Below are 26,037 nucleotides of genomic sequence, written 5' to 3'. Positions count from 1 at the left end.
CCCTTCAAATCCATAAAATTCCTGTGAAACCAAATTACCTGGATATACTCTGTAAGAGTATTGAAAACTTGCTTTGCAACCTGGATGGCTTTGGAAAAATTTCGTTGTCCTTGCTCATCAATAACATCCTTCCCAGAGTAATACCAATAGAAATCACTAATGGATTCCTAAAAAACAGTTGAGAGAAGCACAGAGATTATGGAATCAAACTGCAGCTAACTAGTTTTCATCCAAATAAGAAAAAAACCATTAAATATCATCATAGATCTGAAAGTACTTAGTTTGTAAAGGTTTTTAATTACTCCCCACCCAACAGTTCTCAAGTATTTCTTCCAGAAATGGTTTCATCTCAAGCAAATCAATAGGAAAACAAATATACTGAAACACATAAGTGAAAAAAACACACAGTAAACCTCAAAATGAAATAAAAATTGAGATCTGTTGTTATCTGGCCTTAGAAATACAACTACCTGCATTCTGAAAAGGAGTACTCAGTAGTTCTAACATGCTGCAAGCTGTTCATTTAAAGATATCTCTATTGTCTGCTTGACATCTAGTCAATGGTAAGAGCAAACGTTGCTCTGTGTGCCTGAATCTTCCTCCTATCTCCCCCAGAGGTGAGCTTAAGAATGTTTCAACAGAGTAGTGAAATTAAAACTACTGTATTGTCCCTACAACTTCTACAGAATGCATAAGAAGAAACAGGAACTTTGATAGCAGCAACTTAAAACCTACCAATTTTCAAAGGCTGGAATTCTCAGACCCAGTAAATAAATGGTTAAAGGCAAAATTTCACTAGATAAATAACAGTATTAAAAAACTCAAAACGTAACAAATATATTACCAGGCACAGTGATTTTCAGAAAGATGAGAATAGTAGGTAAAAATTATTAACATTTATCACAAAACATGTTTTCATGTCTTTCACACACTCCAATCTGGAAACAAATTACTTTTTTTTTTATTATTATTACTTTCTACTGGGTTGTGACAACGTAATGTTTTCATATTTAAAGGTTAGGGAAATCATTCAAATTAGAGGGTCGAAGGGATTTTAATCTTTAAGCTTTTTCCTGTTTCTCTTTTCACTAATTTTTTTTTCCTTAGAAAAATGATGTGCTGTCCTTATGCTTCACTCCACAGCATGCAGACAGCAGCTCAGTGTTGGGACTAAGAAAATGGAATGGAAAGCAGATGGCTGAAGTTTAACTTGAACAATACAAAACATTTTTAAGGCAGAGGAGAGCGGGTAATGGTATTCACCACCACGTATCTGCCTTCTGCCTGTGTCCCCTGTTAACAGACTGCAGGGCAGCCTTGCCTATAATGGTTGAAATCAGTCACCTTTTTGTCACCTTTGACTCCCACAGTACAAAATAATAACTCTGACAGGAATGTAACCAGTAGAGAATTACAGCCTATCTCATTAAAATTGGCCTGGAGGGACCAGAATAAATGTCATGACAAAAAAAATTTGCTCCTCTAATGAAACCAAACTTCTTACGATAAGGGTGAAGTTTGGTTTTGCTGTAAATAGAACTTTGGTGGCAGCAAACCAGATACTGCTGAAGGAAATTCCAGAAAAATTAAGAAATTCTGAGTCTCCACATACAATCTTTTGCTTTATATTGAAAATAAGTATTTTTTTCTTTTTTTAAAAAAGGCAAACATTGTATAGATGCAAGTCATTATTGTAATTTACATTTTCAGCACGTAAGTTGACCTACCTGAACTCTTAATAAATAATCCACAGTGGAAATGATAATATTAACAGTTGTGTTGTTACCAGTCTGAGTTCTCAGGTAATTCTGAAAATCTAAAATTTCAAATAAAAATTTAATTTAAATTTGTGTAAGTGTTAAAGACTTAGAAAACTACTACTGCCAAATAATTCTGATTTAATGCTATCTAGGAAACTACAGTTTAATGGAATTATTAAAAAAAAAAACAACAAACTATTTATTTATTTTTGCAGCAGACCATCAGGAGTTTCAGCATTTTATTGCAGAGACCGGATACCACTGAACTTCTGAAGCAAGAACCTTGATCATCTGTTTCATCTATAGAACTTTAACTTGGTCTTGTTTTTATCTCAATTATGACTAATTTTACATCTCTATAACTCCATCAATACATAATTACACCTATCATATATTTTGTTAAGCAAAAGGAAAATTAAATCACATAATTATATCATTCCTGATTACAAGTCAGAAACACGTCCAATGACTTCAAAATATAAGCTTCTTTTTCCCATCTTCTTGTTCCCTAATAACGACCCAGAGAACACAGGGAAATATTTGATAGCATATATTTGTGTAATTTTTTTTAGTGATGCCACTTCTTCAAGCAACATATTGTGCATGCTGTGGCAACTTCACATATAATTCTAACTGACATTACAGCCAAACATTAGACACCAGAAAGCATATAAATGTCAAAACCAATAAATACATGACTTTTCCTCTAAATTTTCACTGACTAGAAGCTACAAACAATGCACATTTTCCTATATAATTAAACCTTTCCTAGTAAGTAAATACCCAAAACTCATTATTTTGCAAACCATAACTTTTTCTACAATGTTAAAGCCGATTTAAAAATCTGGCAACTTAATTCCACATATTTTTCCTTCCCTGTGCAGTCTAGCAGCTACTCCATCCTTCATAATATTTCATGAAGGCTGCCAAACCTTCAGCAATAAAAACCTTTTCTTTTTTTGTTACCATGACCTTGGCTTTGGTGCCTGGCAGCCTGCCCACAAACCTGAATTATGTCCTTCACAAAGCAACTGCAGGAAGCGGAAGAGGTCACAGGTGAACTCATCATCCTGCATCACCTTTTCTCCTGTAGAAAGGCCAGATGGGAGCAGATTATCACAGGCTGCCATGGATCAACCCAGTGCCCCTGAAGAAAATCTCCATATTTAATTTTAAGAAAGAGAGAAAAATTATAACCACCAATCTATCCGAAGCACACGTGGTTTGTGCTTGGCAGATAGATATTTGGTTTAGAAAGAAAAAAATTATGAACCTTAAATTTTGACTTCTAAAGAAGGAGCATGAGCTTGGCAACATTTTAGAAATAATCCATGATTTACATTCTGGTTTGACTTTGCTGGGCATGAATGTGGCATTACATACAAAGGTTGGCATTGGATTAACTTGGTTCCCATTCATCACAAAACAAAGTACTTCATGATGCAGAAAGAGATTTAATCAAACAGTAATGAAGATCATTCCTCAATAAAATTATTAGACTTTAAAATACACTAAAATAATCTATGAAATGTACAGCTGTGCATTCTCAAAAATATTTGATGATTTGGTATCTAACTGCTGCTGACACAAAACGGATATTGGACACCTGTCTTTCTTCACAAAATAAAGTTATAAACTTATGATAAGCCAGAAAAAAATGTCAATGTGATTTACTGGTTAGGGCCTTCCTTTAATTTTTTTTTTTGTAAGTAGCTAACATCCAAATGCATAAAAAGCTACAAATTATTTGCTTGTTTCTTCCCAGGAAACAGGGTACTAAAAAGCCCTCAATTAGCACACCATGATTTCATTTACAGTTCAGATCAACACAGATCAATACAGTTAACTTTGTACACTGACATGTGAAGAGGAGTGACAAGCATTTACTCTAAAAAATAACCAGAACTGAGGAAAATGCAGAACAGGAGATTAAATGACACAGAAGGCCAACAAGGGAAGTGTTCAAACAATAAAGGCCACCTATTGAAATGGTCAGGAAATACGGATTTAGGACTTTCCAAAAGTATCCGGAATGTGTATGGCAATAAAAATGGAAGCTATATAACCTACTTTTTAAGAAAATACATCATTTGAATATGTGATCAAGTTCAATTTGTAGACAAAAAAAGGAAAAGAGATTAAAATGTAAGCAAACTGCAAAATAATTTGGAAGATTTTTTCAATAGGAAGGTATTTGGGGGCTTTTATATCAACTTTAAATTCCCAGGTCTAAAAGGAGAGCTTTTTTATTGAACAGAAGGGAACCTGAAAAGTGAGAAAATATATAAAAAATTAAGAAAAAAAAAAGTAACAATTGCATTAATAATTACTGATACAGTGTTTTATTGGTGGATAACTCAAATTTAAATGTCTACATTTATATATTATTGTATTATTATAATTGCATTATTACAGATTAATTGTAAACTGTACTTGGTACAAACCAGAATACATATAAAAATCAATATGATCAGAAGATAAACTTTACACAGATTGATGAACTACTACACTTTCAGGCTAATGGACCTATCAATCCACATCTTGTGAATTTTAATGTGAGAGGCTTCAGTACAGTGGTAGGATTAGGAAGCAAAAGTATTTTGAAAAGTAATATGTATAAAGGAAAGAATTTTACTATTTCTGTTGCCAACAAGACACAATGTTTGGTATTAATAGCACATATCAGCAAGGTATATGCCAGCACAGTTTCTTGTAATATTGGGAAAGATAAAATACTGTTCCCTCTATTTCTAGATAGGTACTTGTGATAGTGTCAAAAAATGTGCAACTAATTCTCCAAGAATGATAAATTAATTTCTGCACACACTGTGTGCCTAAGAAGGCAAAAACCCAAAATGTCTGTGCACTTAAAAGTTTATTATTCGACATTATACAAAGGTCAGCCTGGCAAGATACTTCCATATGTTGTTAGCCAACCACTAGATGTAGAATATTCACATATGCAATGCATGTGGCTTGACTGCTGGGTGGCAATGGTTTTAAAACTTATCTTAAAGAAAAACTGCTGGAACAATCAAGGCCATAAAAAGCACAACCATACATTTCTTGCATACTGAAATAGCCCTGAATTAAAGCTCTTTGTATGATAAGATCACAGAGTAAGTTACAGTTCAGTGGGTTCTTCTCTGTTTTTCTTGCCCTCCTACTAAGTAAGTTTTTTCATAATAAGAAGTAAAACAAGTCTCGAGTTAAAACAATCACAGATTGAATTCTGAAGTAATCTCTTAGCTTCTAATACACTCATTGGGATTCAGGAATTTTTATAAAATAAATTCCAACATCAGTATTGGAAGGGTCTTTGAATTAGCTCCCCCATAAAGAAATCACCACATGAATACAAGCTATTGAAAATTCTGCAAGATGAGAAGGTGTTCAGGTACATCATTTCACATAAACTGAAGGTCCATTTCTTTTGGAAATGCATGGATTTCAAAGCAAAATACTCTGTTTCAAAGAACTTAGTCACATAAATATTTAAAATAACCCTGCCTTTTAATTTTTATAGCTGATTAAAACCTGAGTAAACCCAATATTGGTATTGATAGCAATTTTAATTTTCAGATGTTCCAACTACAGAACTGAAGTGCAGATCCATTTCTTTCTATACAATCTAAGACCAACCTTTGCTGCTGTGCACAGAAATTCATGCACAAGGATCTGTACACATAATGTACTTAGAAGCAAAGACACCACAGTCTTTAAGTTCTATTGATATAATGTATATTCTGGCAAATATTTGCTTAGATATTAAAATGTTGCCATTGCTCATGCTGTATGTAAATGATATGGCTACACACATTATGGTTTTAAGCCTTTTTTATTTTGCAAAAGTGGTAGCTTGTGTCTGTGATATGTAGGAAGAGATAACATGTAGGAAATAAAAATTAAATTGAATGAAAAATTAAATTCATGGGTTTGCATGTTTGGGTTTTTTTTCCTTGAAAGTGCATATGTCCAACTTTAATAATTCCTCCTCTTGTTGAATAATTCCTCCTCTCTTCCTCTTTTTTTTTTTTAATTCTCAAAAGATCTGACAGGGCTCCTTTTTGACAGATGTTGAGCAAGAGCAGAACTCCCCCATTATAAACCAAGTGATTTATTACATCACAAAAAACAGGCAATAATTGGGTTGGATTGTGAGTACTGTATGCCTTTGACTTCTCAATAATCTGAATAAAATGAGAAGAGCACTTCTTATCTTACTGAGTGACACATTAGCTGAAGAAGTGTGGCCTGGATGATCGGGTACCAAGGTGGATCAGGAGGTGGTTGAAGAATGGAAGCCAGAGAGTTGTAGTCAGTGGGAAGGAGTCTACTTGGAAGCCTGTTTCTAGTGGAGTCCTTCAAGGGTCAGTGTTGGGACTAGTGCTACTTCATATATTTATTGATGACCTGGAGGAGGGGGTAGAGTGTACTATCAGCAAGTTTGCTGATGGCACAAAACCGGGTGGAGTGGCTGACAGACTGTGCTGCCATTCAGAAGGACCTATCCAGGCTGGAGAGTTGTGCAGGGAGAAATCTAACATAGGACAAGGCCAAGTGTCTTACATCTTACATCTGGGGAAGAACAACCCCAGATACCAATACAGGTTGGGGACTAAGCTGTTGGAAAGCAGCAAAGGGGAAAGGGACCTGGGGGTGCTGGTGGATGGAAGGATGACCAGAAGCCAACAATGTGCCCTTGTGGCCAAGAAGGCCAATGGATTCCTGGGGTGCATTAGAAAAGGGGTGGTCAGTAGGCTGAGAGAGTTTCTCCCTCCCCTCTACTCTGCCCTGGTGAGGCCACATCTGGAATATTGTGTCCATATTGGAATATTGGGCCCCTCAGTTCAAGCAGGGAACTGCGTGAAAGAGTCCAGCGTGGAACTACCAAGATGCTGAAGGGAGGGGAAAATTTCCCTTATGAGGAAAGGCTGAGGGAGCTGGGGCTCTGCAGCTTGGAGAGGAGGAGACTGAGGGGTGACCTTGTCAATGTTTATAAACACATAAGGGGTGAGTGTCAGGAGGACAGAGTAAAGCTTGGCTCAGGGGTGATTAATAATAGGAGAAGGCACAATGGTTATAAACTGGAGCATAGGCAGCTACATATAAATATTAGGAAGAATTTTTTCACGGTGAAGGTGACAGGGCACTGGCACAGGCTGCCCAGGGAGGTTGTGGAGTCTCCTTCCCTGAAGATATTCAAAGCCCACCTGGATGTGTTCCTATGTGACCTGCTGTAGGTGACCCTGCTCGGGCAGGGGGGTTGGACTTAAAGATCTTTTGAGGTCCCTTCCAACCCTGAGCTTTCTATGATTCTATGACAGTAATTTATCTAAGCTTAAACTAATTATATTCCCTTTTAAATATAAATACTGATTCAAATACAGCGCTATAAATGTGGAAAACATCCCTCCAATATAAGCTACAGGGGATCACAGAGAATTTAAACATCCACTCAAAGTGGGACCATGCTGGTGAAGGAAAAAAGCATATTTATTGACTTTGTATTACTAAGAGCTGAAAATAGCCCTGATATGTACCTTACTATAGGGATTACATGTCATGACAGGCTATTACTTGTCATGTAATAAACATTAATGCAATGTAATACATGTAATACATGTCAGTCTCCTTCCTGCTCTATCAGGCCAAATTTCATTTTAAAATTATATTTTATTTAAATAAGCTTTATGAGAACTTATGGAGAAAAAAAAAAAACAACTATGATACCATACATTAAAAATTAAAATACAGATTTCCTGACAAAAGGGGGAAAAGGTAAACTAAGCTAAGTGTAAACTTGACGTAGTAATTTTTTTTTCTTCATATGCTGAGTAAAACAAGCCTCTCCAAAGGAGAAATCATTGCACTTTCAAGATTTTTGTGACTCACAGTGAAACAGCATTGAGTAGTAGTGTTAAATGAAAAATGAAAAAAACATTGCCAGATAACAAGCATTTCTACATGGCTTTGGTTTTGAACCCCCCTTTTTTTAAAAGGTAACAGAACAATCAAAAGAAAATACATACAGAAGAAACAACATTGAGAACAGCACAAAAACAAGTAAGAAACACATTTGCTAAAGAACCATCAATGTTGTTACCAGTGGGGGTTCCAGAGTTTGGAAAGGGAAGGTAGTAGCAGTCAGAGGAATATCAGGACAAGGAGCTTATGATGCAGACAGCACAAAGAAACAGTTGAAATAGAGCAATAAATCTCACATCCATGTTGACTCAGTACAGGGCTTTCTACCTACTGTCAAGGCTGAGAAGGGACCAGAAACAAGCACTGTCCTTGAGGAAAAGTTGACTCTATTCCCAGGTGTTTTTACTTTGGCCAGAATAGTTTTAGGCTTAGAGATTGTTACCTCAGTGACAATCACTCATTCATATGTTTCTGCATCAGATTCAGATGACATAAGAAACAGGCTACAGAGCACATTTGACATCCCGTCATTCCCTTGGGCATCAATAAAATGGTCTTTAATTAAGAAGTAATAATTATTCACAGAGTAAGGATCTCCCTCAAAAAAAAGGCATTGGAGGAAACATTTCTATGTCTTTGATTCTTCCTTTATAGTATTTACAGATGGTTATTCATAGGCTTGAAAACAGACATATGATCCCAGGTAGCTCATAAAATCCAGGATACTTTGGAACTGCTGACTACAGGACTTTCCCCACAGACACACTGGCTGGGCTTTCATAATGCTGTCAGGTGTTAATCCCAGTCCTTGTACAGCTCTTATGTAAACTATTTCTCAAGGAATTGAAAGAGGTGTGATTCATAGTATAAAAAAATCATTATTTGAAGGCTGTGTAATATTGAGAAAAACTTTACCCCAAGGAGGAAAAAATACAGCCTTTTTTTTTTGGCTTGGCTTTGCTTTGCTCTCTTTTGAATTTTCAGTAGCTAGATATTGATGTATAAAAAGGTGCTGTTAGCAAATATTATCCTTAGTGCCAAGAAATCTTTGACACAGTATGATTACTGAATCTTGACATTGGTGCTGCTCAGCAACAGAGAAAATGAAAACACATCACCCAAAGCGTAGAATTTTGTTAATCTGCCAAATAAAATATTTCTGCTGTGAAAAACAAATAAAATCCAGATCAGTCCCTCCCCAGCATTTGGCTAATGAAGAGACATCTGCTGTGTTTCAGCTTACTGAATGCTATACACACTTTACATTCTAAGTTGTCATTTCTCAAGGTGACAGGAACTGCTGCTACAAAGCTCTTTCTTTACTTGAAGTAAGGAGCCTTTGAGGTACAGGAACCTTAACACATCCAGTAGATTTTAGAGCAAGGAAGAACCATCTGTAAACGTTGCTGATTCCTCTAAATGAGTAATGCACCCTCTCTTTCTTGGATCAGCTCCTGACAGCATCAGATAAACTGAGCCAGTGGCAAATCCTCTCCTTACCAACCACCCTCAAATCCTCACTGGATCCACCACTGATTTCCTGTGCTTACACAAATCTGGGCAGCAATAAAGCCACGTTCAATACACAACATAAATACTACAGAAGGACTATAGCACAAGGCTTTGTGTATGTAGAGGTATACTCTTTTTGTTCATTTGTTTTTAAACATTCACCCATTGCAAATACTGGGCTCACTATAATGAAATGAAACAAAAAAAGAACTGAAAAAAAAAGTTTAAAAAAGCTTGCTGCTCTTACACCTACTGTGCCAGTTACTGTGCAAATCCTGAGACAGGGAGGAAGAATAAAGTGGGGAGAGTTGACACAAAATCCAAGAATTTTTGGATACACAATTGTAATAATTATAGAAGAGAACCCATTACTTAAACAGTCTTAAAGGAAAAAAACCTCTAATGATGTTCAGGAGCTGACACAGTGCTGACACAAGGCTAAGAGCAGAAAAAGTAAAGAATAGGCAGTTGGTTTGAATAGTTACCACGCTCATGAGTGATGACTGAGGAAGGGAGGACAGGACAATTAGTTCAAAGTAAAGGAAATAGGGAAAAAAAAAAAAAATAATTGAGAAATTGTTTTTTAGCAAATATAAAATATAATTAGTATTTGTTTTGGCAAGATTTGTTCTGTACTAAAAGAAAGTGATCAAATAAACAGAAAATTAAAAAAAAAAAAATCCCCCAACTGAGGAAGCAGAAAAATACTCTAATGTAAGCAGAGTCAATTCTGCAGCGTTTAAAGATTTATTTCTATTTGCATGCAAAATCAGTCATTCCTAGAAATAGAGGCAGTGGTCAAAAGAAAAATAAGCCAATATCTTTAGAGTCCATTTAAAAATCCAGCACTATAAATAATAAATTTAAATATTTACTGGTAGAAACGTTGTCCAAAGGAGCAAAACTTGGTGCAGAATAATCTTCAGTAAAACATTAAAGTAGTGTTCAAAACCTTATATGCCAGGTAGCTGCACCAGTGCTCAATCCACAATTTTGTGACCAAATTTTATCCATATGGATTTTCTTTTGTTAACTCAAAGAAGTCTAGCAGGATTTGATCTGTAATTTAAACTGTGGCAGCACTTTTGGAGAAGCTGCATTTATGACTGGTCTTGAATTAATTCAGTGAAATTTAATAATTCATCACTTTGATACAAGGAGTTGAATATTAAAAAAAAAAAAAACAACCCAAAAAACCAAAAAACAAAAAGAATAAATGAGCATAAAAGAGCTACAGGCACAACAGCCAATGGTGTATGCTGGTGTTACAGGTATGAGTTATGAACCCAAATGCAATAATGATTATTCAGTCAAGCTTTTTTACCTTGTTTTTAAGATAAAAACATGTTAGAAGATTAGGTCACTGTAGGATTTAAACATAAAAATGCACAATAAAAAGTACTAAAAATAAGGGGAGAAAATGTGGTTTGGTAGCTCTACTGGGTCACATAAGATGGAACCTGATGTTTCCAGACAATAACAGTAAGGGAGGAGTAGAAGTTACTGGCAGACAGGAGGAAAAAATTGACAAGCAACTGACAACACAGAGGGTAAAAGCCAAATTGGTTCAAAGTCAAAAGTGAAATGAAAATTTTGTAATTTTGCCCCAAAGACAAACAGGAAAGAACTACTTCTAAGTCAAAGCTTTCCCAGCAGACTGTTTGCTTGACCTCAAATATTTAATTTATACCTTAACAAAACTGTCTGCTTCTCATTCCAGCCAAGGCAGTTTAACATATCAGATGGAAACTCTTTGTTTCCTTTTTGTGCTGAAACTAGCTAGGGATTTGATTTACATGCATAAATACTGTTGTTGGTTTACTAGAATCTGTTCTGAATTTTACATGTAATCACTTTTTCAGAATATTCAAGAAGAGTCCTGAGACTGTTCTGAAACAACACATGCTAGTGATCTACTAATGTCAAGCTGGCCAATTAAGTATAAACTACTCTTAGGAATCATATTTTAGATTTAGCCTCTAGATATATATTGATGGGGTTCTTTCAAATTCAGCTTGCTTCTGCAAAATGTAAAGGAGGAAAGTTCATAGATAATTTCTGTTAAATCAGTAGTACCTGATCCCTCTTCAGTTACCATGCCAAGGCCTTCTGCTTTGTTCTGACGTTCAAATGCATTCAGATCAAGAACACTGCAATGAGAAAAATTAAATTTGTCCTGTGATTAACTGAATATATGTAATACATCTTTTTGTGAAAGACAGAGAAGTATTTGTGATTGAAGTCTCTAATCACAGTAGTGTCAAGAAGATACATTTCAGTGTCTTAATATATGTGTCTGCTACAAGATTATGAAACTCAGCTCTACAGACCTAATCTGCTTTAGCCTTGCAAATGGTAATAGAATTTAGCTCTTTATGACTGATGAAAAAAAGGGACTCTATGTGTTTATGATATGCATACTCATTTTAGGGGTTACAAAGAAGCCATATTACATTTTTATATTATAGTCTAGTTCATCCCAAGCAGCAAGGTCCAGCAAGAAACTGCCATTATTAGTTCCAGTTGGTGTTCCTCTGCTTCCATAGTCTGAAAAACTGAAGCTGCTAAAGGGGAAAATGTATTCAATTATCCAGTTTTAAAGAACATACACATAACTCCATTTGGGAACCTGAAAAGTTCTGGCTTTCAGGCCTTAGCACATCAGCTAGTCATGGATAACCTTTCTTCAAAAGCAAGAGTGCTTATCAAAGTCAGATGAATGTAAATGAATGACTGCAGTAGTTCTGCTGGCAAGAAACATTGCCAATTTCAAAATGAAACTTGGTCAAAGTGTTACAAATAAAAGGACATAATATGGTACCCTCGACATCAGAGAAGACTGAACTCCTTGATCTAGGAATACCTTTTTAGTCCTATGTTTTATGTTTATTAATACATTATTATTGATATGGTTTATTCTTAGGAATTATATATAAGATGTTAAAATATATATATATATATAAAATCAATATATGCTGTCAAAAAGCATGAATGGACAAAATAGTCACAGGAACTCTATAGTTCATTACAACACAATGTTTTAGTTTTTTTGCTTTCTAAAAGGTTCTATTAATATTTCTAATAAAACTAAGTTTTCCCAAAATGTTTATAATTACTTAACATTGGTCACTACCCTGGTCTCTGCAGGATTACAGGATACCTCCAAAACTTAGAAATTCACCTCTGAAGAATGCTTCTAACTATGGAGCTGCTTTCTGGCGTGCATCAAGTAAACACAAATGCCATAAACATTTGTGAAAAGAGCTTTTTTACCAAGTAGATCCATATCATGTGAAGATTTTAATGCCATGAGCATCACCTTGTCCTTTACCCCAAATATAGAAAATTACAGCACCCATGCAGTTTGCAAAGAGTTTGTAGGGAATATTTCAAAAACTATAAATCCTATGTAATAAAACTTTAATATAAAGTAATAATTTTTTAAAGAAGATATTCTCTTACCTACAGGACTGCATAAGACCAGCAAGGCTCTGAAAGAATCCCACATCCTTCTTATCCTTGAGATAATCAAGCATTTTCTGCAGCAAACACAAATAATTTACACAGAGGATAAATATATCATGTCTTAATCTATTTAACTTAATCCTAAATGGATTCTAGATTAGTAGTGATGCTGGTGTTTTGATACATCTCTACTATTTTCAAATTAGATGAGAGGTTCTTGAAGAGAAATATCCAAGTAAATAAAATTAAAACCAAGAATATTTAATATTAATTTCCTTTCTAGAAATTAAGGACATGAATACTCAGGTCCTTTACAGAAAAGGAAAGGAGCATTTCGGATATTCCTTCCTAAAGAATGGAAAATAAAGACAGGAACTAAAGTCAGCAGAATTTAGTGCTTAATATAAATGCAATCTTCCCACCACTAGGCCACAAATCTTTACTGACACTATCATTTCAGCACCAGACTGGGCTTGTCACAATGTAAGTTTATTTTAGATTTTTCAGCTACAGTAGTATGTAAGTAGTCATGTGAGTATGTTTTAAATTTGTTTCAGGTTTATTGCAATGTGTATTACCTTATCTGATAATAGATTGTAATAACAAGAAGTTATTCAGTCGACTAAACTCTGATTTTAGAAGGAAATGTGCTGTTGAGTGAAGGTAGGGGCTGATACCAGAGGTACCAGCTGTGAACAAATATTAGAATGCTTGGAGATCAATCTCAGTAGGAATGCTACAAGAATACATGTTGTGAACAAGTTAAAACTCTTTTTGCAAATAACAAAAAAAAATAGATTATATGGATAATAAACTCCCAAATGAAAGAGTTCATTAACAAAATGCATCAGCATAACCCCAAGCAGACCCAAAATCATGGAACAAGAACAACCCCATCAACAACACCACAGTAATCAAAGCAAAGAACTCCAGAGGATAATGATGAAGGCTTTTCAAAAGCACTTCTCTACCTCTCCCCCCACCCACGTCGTTATTCCCAAGCAAGACAGAAGAGCTGATCTCAGGACCTAAAGGGAAATCAGAAAGGTGAAGGTAACACAAGAGAAAACGTGTAGAAATGAGGAAATTGAAAAAAAATGCAATTCTAGCTGCATTACTGATGCTTTTGTTTTTAAGTATGCTATTTAGATTGGTAATATTAGTATTATTGTAACTGTAATAATTATTACCATACATATAGCTATTTTCTGCATTCTGATTAAAGACTTTACCAAACAAAAAATGACTGCAGCATTATAAATTCAGATTTTTTAAATAAAAAATTTATGTTCCCAAGTCACTTAATACCACAACATCACAAAGAACAGACAAGAGTTCAAGTAGATACTTTTCTGCATGATTTGTGCTCTTTCAACTCAGTTCTTGGTAATGATAGCCCCTGAAATTTTTGCCTGCATTCAGGTGTTTTGCTGGTTACTTTACTTCAACTTTTCCCAGCTGCCTACTCTTTAGATAATGTAAGTTTTTTGCATGAAGACCAGAGACAGAAGTTTTGGTCTACTGGCCACAGGACAATGGCAATCTCCCAGGAAATATTTCCCCCTCACAGAATTCCTCTGAAAGTTAATGATTTAATATAAAATTTCCACCTTCTGGCTCAGGTGCAAAACAAATTTCTTCTTTTAGCCTTATATTCTATAGATTAATATACATATACAAATTAGTGTGCAAACATACCTTGTTTGCTAGGTAGATATTTCTATTTTCTTCTGGGAACAGAGGATGGAAAGCATCTGACAAACAGTCATATCCATAATGCACTATTGCAATAATAATGACCTTGGTATAAAGATCTATACAGACTACAAGTGATGAAAATAAATTAGTACCTTACCTGCTGAACAGTAGAATTTCCTCCATTTAGGATGGCAATCCCTAGCTTTAGGGTAGCTGCAACCATTGGCCCCATCTCACCTTAAAATTATATTAAAATATTCTTTTAGATCATATATAAAAATAAGAATATTCTTGTAACTTATCCACATGACTTAAATTGTAATTTATCAGGAGAGGCCTTTTTGTTCCTCTTGCATTTTTTTTTGTTTCTTCAGAAAATGAAACATTTAGTTGCAATAATTTAAATTTGTAACTTTTAAAACATCCCTACTGCAGAAACAAATTACACAACAGACAATGAAAGAATCAAAGCTTAGAGTGAGATGATGCATAAGGGACAAAAGCATCATTTACACTTTTGAAATATTTTATCAAAGTACACCAGTAAAGTAAATATTTGGAATAGGCAGGGGCTGAGGGGAGCAGGGAAAGGACCAAAGTTTGTATCTACTTCAGACCTTTACAAATCCCAGAATTTGGGAGTGTTTTTGTCATTCCATACTGCTAAAGCTATGAACTTTTTCACACTTTCTCTCAATTATCCCTAGCAAAAAGTATTATTATTAATTTAAATTATAATAATAATGACAACCACCACCACCATATCTACAAGAATTTCAAAGATCATTAGAAATTAGGTTTAATATGTAATCTACACACCAAAACCTTACCTTTACTAGCACTGATTGTCTGGAGAACCATCTCAGCAGCACCCCGGTCATGCAGTCTGGCTTGTTGATACAGCAGTTTTTGCTTTTCCATTTCTTTTTCCTGAATGAAAATTCCAGTCATTTAAGATGAGGACTTAATTTACAATGTTTTTGGTTTTCTCTTAGTATATGGGCTCTATGGCAACATCGTGGACCATTTTAATACATACAATGCCACTGAACAGATATTTAACATGTTCAAGTAATATTCACCCTTCGGCATTATTCTTTAGTATGCTTTTAGCAGTTCATCTGAAAAGAGGCATCTCAATTGTAAATCTTTAGGTTAGCTAAGTTCATTACATATACTGCATATATCCAAAGTGCACTTTTGTGCTGTGTTTTTGTGCACCAGTTCAGACACTTAATAATCTTCTATAGAGTGACCATAACTTCATACTGCTCAGTATGCGACTCTTGAGTTGCAAGTTGTGGCTGAATACTAGAGGAACAAAAGCATCTTGGATTTTTTTTTTCAAAACATATCATGATAATATGATATAGATTGCCCACCCTACCAACAGAATATTTGATAGAATACACTGTGCTTTTATATTTTGCATTATCTAGCGGCAACAAATAATACTGCATGGCGTCGCTTGAGCAATGGTGAAGTTTGTTTTTTGTAATTTAAACTACTGCTGAAAACATAAAGAAGAACATAAAGAGCAAACATAAAGGCACAGTTAATTCCAGATGAGTTTGAACTTTCACCAAGTTAATTGCAGTTTGCTGGAGAATTGAGGATGACTAAGCAGTATAAGTTGAAAAATGGAAGTTGCATAGAGCCCTATGACAGCGAGTCCATCGGATGGCGTGGTAAAAAGCTTACTCAAAAGGAACATGACACAGTCAGTCAGTATCATGTCCAAAAAACACAACGCCCAAAACATGTATGACCTAAAAGCAGGAACAGCTGCAGCAGAAGTAGCCAGAATGACAGCTTTGCTGCCATAAACTTTCCATCCAAGTTACGGAAAAAAGACATTGGAAGATGGAAGAGGTTTAAAAAATGAAGGCTTGCTAAATAGAGGGTATGAGTAATAAATTAAAAAAGAAGAGGTAAAAAAGAGAAGTATGTTCAAATGAATGAAAAAGAAACCTTTAACTCAAAAGCAAACCAACACAGACATTTATGCTGTTACCAGAGAGTTCTCGCCGAGGCTGGCAAATTTGTTTCTTAAATCTTTGATAATATCGTGCTGCGGAAACAAAATTCATCAGGGTTTTTTTTTTTTCACACTATTAGCTCTCCTGTGGTTAAATTGTATCTTTCTTTTGTCTTTAAATTATGTGACAGATCTAGATGGAGGCATGAAAAGGAAAAATAAAAATAAAAATATGGCAGCTTTGCTTCTTATTTAGCCATGCTAAGGTTTGAAAGTTTTGCCTTCATGTTTAAACCTCTTCCTGGGAGTTCAACAAAAACAGAACAGAAACACACATACACACACACACACACCACACACACACACACAAACCACCAGAAAATCATGACACCACAGGTCAATACAGCTACAATACGATATTTTTATTTGTTTCAGATGCCACTAAAAATTGATCTTTTTTATTAAAAAAAACCTAATCCCTGTTTCTAGTTACTCCTAGTTTTAGACCCAACAATCTTTTGGTTTTCTTCCATTGCAAGATTTATTATTTACTTTTGTTCACAAGCCTAAAGCCAGCTATCCTACTTTTATTATACATTATGTGTAAATAAGTTTGTAAGAATGCTGATGGTGAGGATGCATCTGCATTATCTCCAGACTAAAAGAGCAGGGATGGCACTACAGAAGAACAATAGGAACAGGAATTGCCATACACTTAAAGGGAAAAGAGAGGAATTTTCCATGGAAATCAAAATCTTTAGGTAACTAGTAACAAAGCAGACACAAAACAAACATACAAACAAGCCAAACCTCAAAAATACACCAACATAAAATAATATTAATTAAAAAAAAAAGAAACCAAACATTTCTTCTAAAAGCACCCATAAAACCCCTGATCATGTTTCCTGCTTCTGCTTGAAAGTGCTTTTTCCCTGTTGCTTTTTCCATGCAATTATAATACATATCAATAAATGTCATGGTAGAGCTCATGTGAAGTGGGTCACCCATTGCATAAAAGGTATATTAAATTAATAAAGCTACTGGCTGGTCAAGTTATCCCCATTCTTCTGAGATGTGCTTACTGCTCACACTGTTAATATCACTGCTACCAGCAAAGGTGTTTTGCACATTATTATGCTTGCTTGTTGATGTCAAGAAAACTATCAAAATTAGCTAGTGGTTTGAATTTGCTCTCATTCACAAAAGCATCACAACAGCAAAAATAACTCATCCTAAAATAAACATTTAAGGGAATACACCAGAATTAGGAAAAAATCAATCAACCAACCAAAAAAATAAAACCAACCAAAAAAAAACTCACAGAAAACCCTGTATATTTGATCCTCTGTCTTTCCCGTTTATATGGGAAGTGGCTACTTAGAAACGTATGTACATGGATTCCCACATTATGGACTTTCTCCAGCAACTTACCAAACCAAGGAAGCTTCATCACAGTCTTTGAAAGGAAAGACTGAAATTTTCTACTCCATTCTATCTTTTTGCTTTTTAAAATATTGCAAGCAACCATACGCCAAAAAGCCCCCAAAATAAAACAAAAAAGCAACAAAACAAAAACAAGCAAACGAACAAAACCAGCAAAAAGCCCCACACAGTGGGAAAATCCACAAGTTTTAGCTTCAATTTGTAGGCAACAAACCTGCAAAAACTAAATAGGAGGTTAAAGTGAGGTTGCTACCTCCGAGCTCACAGATATGGAATGCAGGTGGAAAATCCTAATTCTAGAGACCCTTCTTTTCTATTTTTCTTTTTATATGAAGTTAAGAAACAGAATAAGCGAAACAAGGGAAAGTAAAGAAATTACTTTCAATTCAACTATTCAAGATGAGTACTTCTTTGAATTGTCTACATATCTTATATTTTCCAAGACCCCTGTTTAGTCCTCTGAATTAATCCCAGTAGTCAGGTTTTACACTGGCAAAACACCTTTTAATTTCAGTGCCATTTTTCCTGAAACAGACATTCTTGATTTCATCAGCTCTAAAAAGAGTATACACAAAATGAAAACAAAATAAAAAGTATAACTCCTGAAGATTAAATATGCAGGATTTTAAGAGAGTTAGAGGAGTTCATTTTATCAAATATGATTTCTGTATTACTTAAAGAAAATTTTCAGTCCCTGCAATTTGGCACTCATGTTTCTGCTTCCACTGAAAGTCTCAGCTGCACAAGATTTTCTTTTAGTTGAAAGTAATTTTTAACTAATTGATATGATATCCTTTACTAAACCTCCCTGAGCTGAAATATCTTTTCTATATTGAAACTTGTCACTATCCAGATTTTCATGCAACAAAAGGAATTCTTTAAATAAAGCACATGGGCACAAAAAAGGGATTATTTCCTCATTGAACTTTGAGATAGATTGACAGAAAGAAACACAAAAATGTGCACATACAGAGCTGGTATATATGGTCTCCTATCCTTACAAATGCTTCCTATAATGTATGAAAGAAGATTTTTTATTGTTGTTGTTTTTTCACTTTTATAACACTCCTCAACCAGAAAAATAGAAATTTTGCTATTGAGCATACAGCATTTAGTGTATGGTAACCAGATGGGCAGAAGGATAGATGTGTAATATTGGAATAGCTGAAATAATGGAAGAAACAAAGAAGAAATTATAGTATAGATGACTTATATACATCCTTTGAGGTTTTGTATCATGTGCTTTGTGTTTGTGGCAATTATAATAACATTTAAACAACTTTTTGTGAGCCTGGGTGAGAGCATTCTTCTTCCAGGATAATGCCTTTGTCACATGGAGGTGGAACAGATAAGTCAAATTTTTGAAGGAGTGACAGTGATGCTGATCCTGGAACACATTTTATCATTCCACAGTTGTACAGGAACCTTTCTTTTGTGAATTGTATGTTAATAGAAGTGCTGGCAACCAAAACACCAAAATCATCTTGCCCTTTTCAATGGAGAAGCTCAGAATATTTTCCCTACAATAAAACAGGCAGTAAACTTGGAAGCTACAGGCTGAAGTCTGATCATCAGCTGCATCTGTTCATTTCCAAGTCATCTCTACTTACTCTACCTGCATTTAGCCACAGCACAAATACCTGTATTTAAATAGCTCAGAACCAAAAATTAGCTACCCCACACACCAGATCTCCTCTCAGAGCATCAGCCTTGTTGCAGCACTATCAGCAAGCAACCTGAGTCACAATGGGAACTGAGATTTCTACTTGCATGAAGCTGAAGCTTAAGCCATGGGCCACCTTTTAGAAATAAATGGTGAGGCTTTCATGATGAGACATAAAAGACTGTGTAAGAAACTGAGTCAATAAAAAGAAAAATAAGACTGTTTTTTGAGAAAACATGGAAAAAACTAGGAATCACTTCAGGTATGGAGTAGCTATGGAGTTTCTATCAAATACTATGACAAGGACTCAGACCATTCCAAAGGATGTAGATCACAAAGAAACTAGAATGGTTCTCTCTTGGGATAACACTGGAAACAGAATTCTACTACAGCATCAGAAGTGCATGCCTGCTAAGATAAAGAAGTCCAACTGCTTTCTCCTAAAAGCCAAATAAATTATTTTAACACTTCAAATTACATTATAACCAGAAAGAAGGTAACTGATGCACAAAAGGCAAGAGCAGCAAACCAACACAAACAAGCCAAATGACACTCTATTTTCCAAAAAATGGCAATGTAATTTTACAAGACAGAGTCTGCATAAATAATTCCTGGAGTGTTTAAAAAAGAGTTTGTACACAAGAAGGGTTTGGTAGAGAGGTCATGCCGGAACTGAAATGTTAAAAACATTTTCAAGACTCTTTAGTTGAACTTATCCAAGAGGTTGGGCCTAAAAAAAAAATCACAAAATTAGACCCAGACAAATACACACATACTTTTTTGTTTGGTTTACCTTGCTGCGTTGTGATCCTGTCACCTTAAGGAAGGGCAGGGACAAGAAGCAAAATAGTAATAAGAAAAAGAAGTCCAAATTTTTTTTTCTGCAGGTGACTGACCATATACATACACAAAATTGTCTTTTGAGCAAATTAATACATTATTTGAACATAAGTTTCAAAGCTACATTAAAAATAATACTGAGAAACAAATTAATAGGATCTTGTCTCAAAATATAAAGTTGAATGCTGAACAAAAAAAGATCATTCCAATTTAGGTAAGGAGAACTAATAAATCCCTTTTTGGTAAATTTGTTAATACACCTCAATGGCTTCCTATTTATAAATTTTCACATTTGTAAGCATGAGACTTTTGACATCTAACAAGCATGCATGGGTTAACTGAAAAAAGCTTAGAGAATTAAGTATTTCTTTACTCAGTACTTCATCCAATGCATTTCCGGGGAAAATAAGAAAAAAAGCACTTAAATTTGGATTACTTAGATATATTTAGATATTCACCAAGAAACAGAAGTTTATATATTGGGTATGCTAGCTGTACGTCAACTGGACTAGAAGTTCTGAATGAGTGAAAAGAATTTGGTAGGGGTATTATTTTTGATTTCTTTATACAGACAAATATAGAATAAGTACTTAAATAATTCAGTCGTATCTCATGCAGTTATCATGTAGAAAACATGGAACATCTGATGTGTACAAAATAATGGAAGTAAAAGTAAATATACTAGAATTATAACATGCTAAAATATACTAAAAATTAAAAATATTAACAAGCTAATTCTTTCAGTGCCCCTCAGAACAGAAAATTATCTTGTAAACTACATTTTATGAATGCAAAGAGACAGATCCCAGAGAAAAAACATTACAAGGACTCATCTCAGTCTTATAATCAACTCATGTAAGTGTTTCCTTATGCAGATAGAGTTCCTGTCCTCAACATAAGAAAAAGCTTGGCAGTATTAATGAATAAAACCTCTCCTTTTTCTATGATGCACTAACATATATGTGAACATAAAAATACTGTAAATATTAGTGGTACTGAAAATAAAGACCACTGCAAAATGCAGTATTATTTCAGCATTTTAACCTAAAGGTGGGACATTATACTTCACAAAAAACACCTTGTTATTATCAGACATCCAGAATAATTTACTACCCATTATATTTATTTTCAACAACAACAAGGTTAAAGTTGATCAGATAAGCATTTAAGATCCATTAAGTTACTCTTTCTAACCTTATTTTATGTGATGCTAAGAACATTTTCATTTTTGTACTATGGATCTGGTGCCTCTTATCTGCCAATCCAGCTTCTGACATGCAGTTCACTGGCATAAAAAGCTGCAGTAAGCCATGAACCAAGGAACATAAATGTCAGTTGGAAGCTATGAAATAATGTCTAATATGACAAGAAAAACAAAAAAGAAGTATAATCTTACTTCAAAACTCTTCACTTCTTCTTCACCATCATCATCTTCTTCATCATGGCAGCTCTGATACCATGTAGAAAGAAAACATTTACTAGTAAGCAGGGGGGAATAGGAGCTTTAGACATACTACTTTAGACATAATTTCTCTTGATGATCTTCATTACTTTTATTAAAACAGAAAAGATGCAAATAGTAGTTAAAAAATTTACCTTTGCCATAATGTCAGCATAAGCCATATACAGGAAATCTTCTTCCAATTTGCTGGTAATTAGACAAAGTGAAAATGATGAAGATTAGAGCTATTACTGCAGAACTGGAGCACCAAAATATTTTTAAGGACCCTAAAAATATTTGTAAAGGATTTCTACACTCATAATGAATTAAAAAGTCTTTCTGGAAACTGAGGATTTGATTAACTAATACAAACTGAAAAATAAAACCAACCAGAAGCAGAGCACTTCAAAATTCATAAATATCTTCCAAAGAAGAGAACATTGTTTACAAAGTTTATAATTTCTTATAATTTAAAAAATTGTTTATAATTTTCAATTATACCTAGAATATACTTCACATTCAGAATATAACTTTCAATAGGGAACACAGACTGAAGAGAGAGGTGTAGTAAGTCCTGAACACAGCATCCAGAACTGTGAAAAACTGGATAGGGGGCATCTATTTGTCTCTAGAAAACACCTAAACCTCATTACCAGTCATCTTAAAATCTCTTTGTATAGCACAGGCTAGAAATTTTTTTAGTGTAACTCAAACTGGCCATACAGTAAATACACACATGGTTTGGTCTAGGCTGTGCAATCTCACTGGAACAAAGAGATGCAAAACTTCAAATACAGAAGTAAACTGAAAAACCACATAAACTCTGCAGTCTCTCACACCATCCCTACCATTTTTCAGTCAAGGCTGTTCGACTGAATAGCAGAATAAGTTGATGTAAAGGATCAACTCTTTTAAGGCTTTCGTCTTCTTCTGGTGGTTCCTCCCCAGGTTTCTTTAGGAGAAAAAAAAAAAAAGATTTAAAAAGCATATTCCATTACCTACAGTGAAAATGTTTAACTCTGTGCAATTTACTAAATCCTTATATATTCAATTTTGATTTTGACAACCAGAAGAAAACAAGTTCAAAATAAAACATTTTGCTTTCCTGTTTAGTCAGCTCTAGTTAATTTACTCTAAACCAAAAACGGATTACTTAATACTAAAATGGAAACCATCAAACAGTTTTTTTTAAAAGAATCTATAAAAGTCTGTCCTCTGACATCTTGCCTTTTGCTAAAAGACATTTCAGAAAGCAAGTTTTGCCTCTCAAGTTATTCACAAAATTTCTTTGTCCAGACATATGTTTCTACAATGTATCTGATAGCTCAAAACCTCTGGTTTTACAAATTACATCTACTCTTCCTCCTTGTTTTCACCTAGCAGCATACACTAAAATAAAAATAAATAAGGATGCAGCTGGGCATTTGCTTTAGTTAAAATACAGGCACAGTGATAGCCACACAAGGCTCATTTCATATTTTGCAATATGAGACAATATTTTCTGTATCACAACAAGATCTGAACAATGCAAACTATAACTACTTATCTCACACCACTATGGAGGTCTGCCCCTGCACTTTCTTTCAATTTCATTTAGGATGTTGACCTTTCTCTTTAATTAAATGGCAGGGTTCTATACTTGGCAATGGTATCAACCTGAATCCCTCTCTGATCATATCAAAACTGATGAAGCAAAAGGGCAGAAGTTGTGTTATGTTTAATACAAGACATTAGTTTTCACAGATTTAATTCAAATTAAATGGGGGATCAAATTCATCAATGACTGAGTTAAGTAAAACTCATTATAAAGCATAGCAGGAACACTAGAACTAAATGATTTTCTGACATTTCTTGGAAATAAGTATTCCTAATTGTCAATGGTATCAGACATTTGCCCTTACTTATTAAAGTATAAAATAAAAAGCTTTAACCAAACATAAGAGGATAAAACAAATAAGTTGGATAAGTTTTAGCTATGATTTCTAATTGTTGAAGACTTAAAATATGTAATATGTATGTAATCTAATTCTCAAAGACCCATTAAACATACTGTTCTTATAAATTATGTCCAGTAATGCCTATGAGCAAAATTAATAATTTTATCACATAAGCTTAATTGTTCATATACTCTATTTAATTAAAGCAGAAGCATTATACCTACTAATTATGACAGTGTTGGATATCCCATGATTTTAATAGCAAACTTGAAAATCTAGTTCCACTAGAGACTTGATCTTTTGAATCAGAATTTAAAAACAGTGGAATAAAGGTCCTGAAACAGAGGACCTGTGCATACATTTTACTTTTAATATACAGAGGTGGAAGAAGTAGTGCCAGTTCTGTGTAATAAACAAGGACAGAAGGTTCAGCAAACTTCAAATTTAGTTCAGTCCTCTGCTTTAGAGCATGCACTCATCTACCACACGTCAGAAAAAGCCTTCACCACAGGTCTATAAATTGCCAAAGTCAGGACTGAGGTAGTTTTTTTACTGCATTTCTCCCTTTAAGTTATTTCAAGAGGGTCAGAGGACACATCCTTCATGAAGCCCACACAACAGTTTGAGTCAGCTCCACAGGGATGAACAACAGGAGAGCCTCTAAGTCTCACCCTTCAGGAGAGTGATATAAAGCAGCAAGAATGAGATAGAAATTAATTTACAAGACAAAGTTTTGGTTGCTTTTTTTGGAATGAAAGGTGTAATACATCTCTCCTTAATAGAGTGCTGGAGATGTAATCATCTGTATATTTGAGGAATATTTAAAAGGGAATGCCTGTAGTCCTTTACTAAAGGATGATATAGCAGCCAATCCAGTCTGTTTCTGACTTTCCTAGGATAGTTTTTCACATAAGCTACCTTAAGCAAGGAGCTCTTCCTACACTTAGCAAAGGTAAGGTTTCACAGAGGAGGGAAGGAGACAACCCTTATGTCAGGATGTAACCAAGTGACCATGCTGGGTTATTTCTTCACACATACATACAGACATGCAAAGAGCTATGTTGTTCCACAATCCTTACCTACACACACATGCTCTCATCAACTTCTAAAGTATAATTATTTTTGGCAATGAATCTGCAGTTATTTAAAACATTTGCAGTGTGTTCAGTTTAAGGGGTTGTATACAAAGTATTTGCAGTGGTCTCTTGTTTTTATGATCATACAACAGGGATGCAACAAGAAATAAATTCTGCTTCTGTGCAGGCAAAAATGAGCTTCCACATTCTGCTTGCTGCTCCTGATATTTCTTTCAATATTTTGATCCTTATTTGCAAAACTGTTCACAACTTGGGTAGCTGGTTTTAAGCATAAGCTTTAAACAGTAAAAGCAAATAGACTTCTTCTAACAGCAATTTTCCAGTTAGCTGTCTCTATTAAAAAGAGAGCAGGCTCTCCTCACAGTAGCAAGATTGATCTCTGACTGTGTTCTGTTGGACCTCCCAGGGACTGAATAATTCCCTACTACAAGTTCTTGCCCCAACCCTCAAAAGAACTATCTTTCTCAGAGACAACTCTAAGTGATGAGGACACAATACTTTACTGAAAATCACCCCAGGAGATTAACTAGGCTAAAGATATAGCTCTAACACTTCACTGTTGGAAAAAAAACCTCACCTCCCTGTCAAGATGCTTCTATGAAGAAGCAGCAGACTGTCTGCTTCTGAGGAACTGAGTAATCTAAGACTAGAATTCCTCTAGTTTCATATTCCAATCTTTCTGACTTAAAAGGCTTTAATATTGGTTACAAAGTCTTCAAATATAGAAAAGGTTAACTGCAAAGAAATAATGGAATAGACTCTTCCCTTTCTCCACAAGGCAGAAGAAAGTAATTTAGATAAAAGTTTTAAAAGCTTTAAAAAAAAAAAGTGCCTGAAGCCTTGAAGCAGATGCCTGAGGGGATTCTGGGATCACCACTTGTAATTTTTAACACCTGAAAGAGTGACTTGGTTATAACTCACTTGGGTTATAACCCCCTTGGGTTGAGATAGTTTAGATGGTAACTTATGTACTGCACAGGCTTATAATTATTATTATACAAGATTAATATTAATTCATAATACATTCCCATAACCCACTGCACCCAGACATACTGCGAGGTCTTCTATCAGTTTGTCTTCAAAATAGTGTTCTTCTGTTTCAATCCAGGATTTGTCATAGCCTTGAAGAAAGAGATTGACAGCTCGGTGCCTAAAAGGGGACATTTGAAAAAAGAGCTTTCAAACTTTTAAGCAGAAAACTTGGTCAGTATTTCATTTGAACTGTCCAGTCATTACAACTACTATTGAAAAGGAAAGCAAAATTTCTATGGCAAA

At 34.7% G+C, this 26,037-nt stretch overlaps 1 protein-coding gene across 1 annotated transcript in view; it reads right to left on the bottom strand.

Annotated features, from left to right (window-relative positions):
* The window catches only part of RYR2 (ryanodine receptor 2), a 339,366-nt gene that overhangs the window by 27,852 nt on the left and 285,477 nt on the right, over positions 1 to 26,037 (bottom strand). Inside the window, exons 76-89 of the mRNA XM_030446731.1 lie at positions 25,816 to 25,912; positions 22,577 to 22,680; positions 21,884 to 21,935; positions 21,684 to 21,737; positions 20,241 to 20,264; positions 16,378 to 16,434; positions 15,194 to 15,293; positions 14,521 to 14,600; positions 12,663 to 12,739; positions 11,277 to 11,350; positions 9,686 to 9,703; positions 2,767 to 2,847; positions 1,728 to 1,816; positions 39 to 167 (exon numbers count right to left, since the gene is read on the bottom strand). Of these exons, the coding sequence (XP_030302591.1) occupies positions 39 to 167; positions 1,728 to 1,816; positions 2,767 to 2,847; positions 9,686 to 9,703; positions 11,277 to 11,350; positions 12,663 to 12,739; positions 14,521 to 14,600; positions 15,194 to 15,293; positions 16,378 to 16,434; positions 20,241 to 20,264; positions 21,684 to 21,737; positions 21,884 to 21,935; positions 22,577 to 22,680; positions 25,816 to 25,912 (1,036 nt within the window). The remainder of the gene's footprint in view (positions 1 to 38; positions 168 to 1,727; positions 1,817 to 2,766; positions 2,848 to 9,685; positions 9,704 to 11,276; positions 11,351 to 12,662; positions 12,740 to 14,520; positions 14,601 to 15,193; positions 15,294 to 16,377; positions 16,435 to 20,240; positions 20,265 to 21,683; positions 21,738 to 21,883; positions 21,936 to 22,576; positions 22,681 to 25,815; positions 25,913 to 26,037) is intronic.

This window comes from Calypte anna, chromosome 3 (assembly GCF_003957555.1).
Source record: "Calypte anna isolate BGI_N300 chromosome 3, bCalAnn1_v1.p, whole genome shotgun sequence".
In the NCBI taxonomy this organism is placed as follows: domain Eukaryota; kingdom Metazoa; phylum Chordata; class Aves; order Apodiformes; family Trochilidae; genus Calypte; species Calypte anna.
Note: the sequence above shows the minus strand (reverse complement) of the source record. Positions and strands in the feature narration are given on the sequence as shown.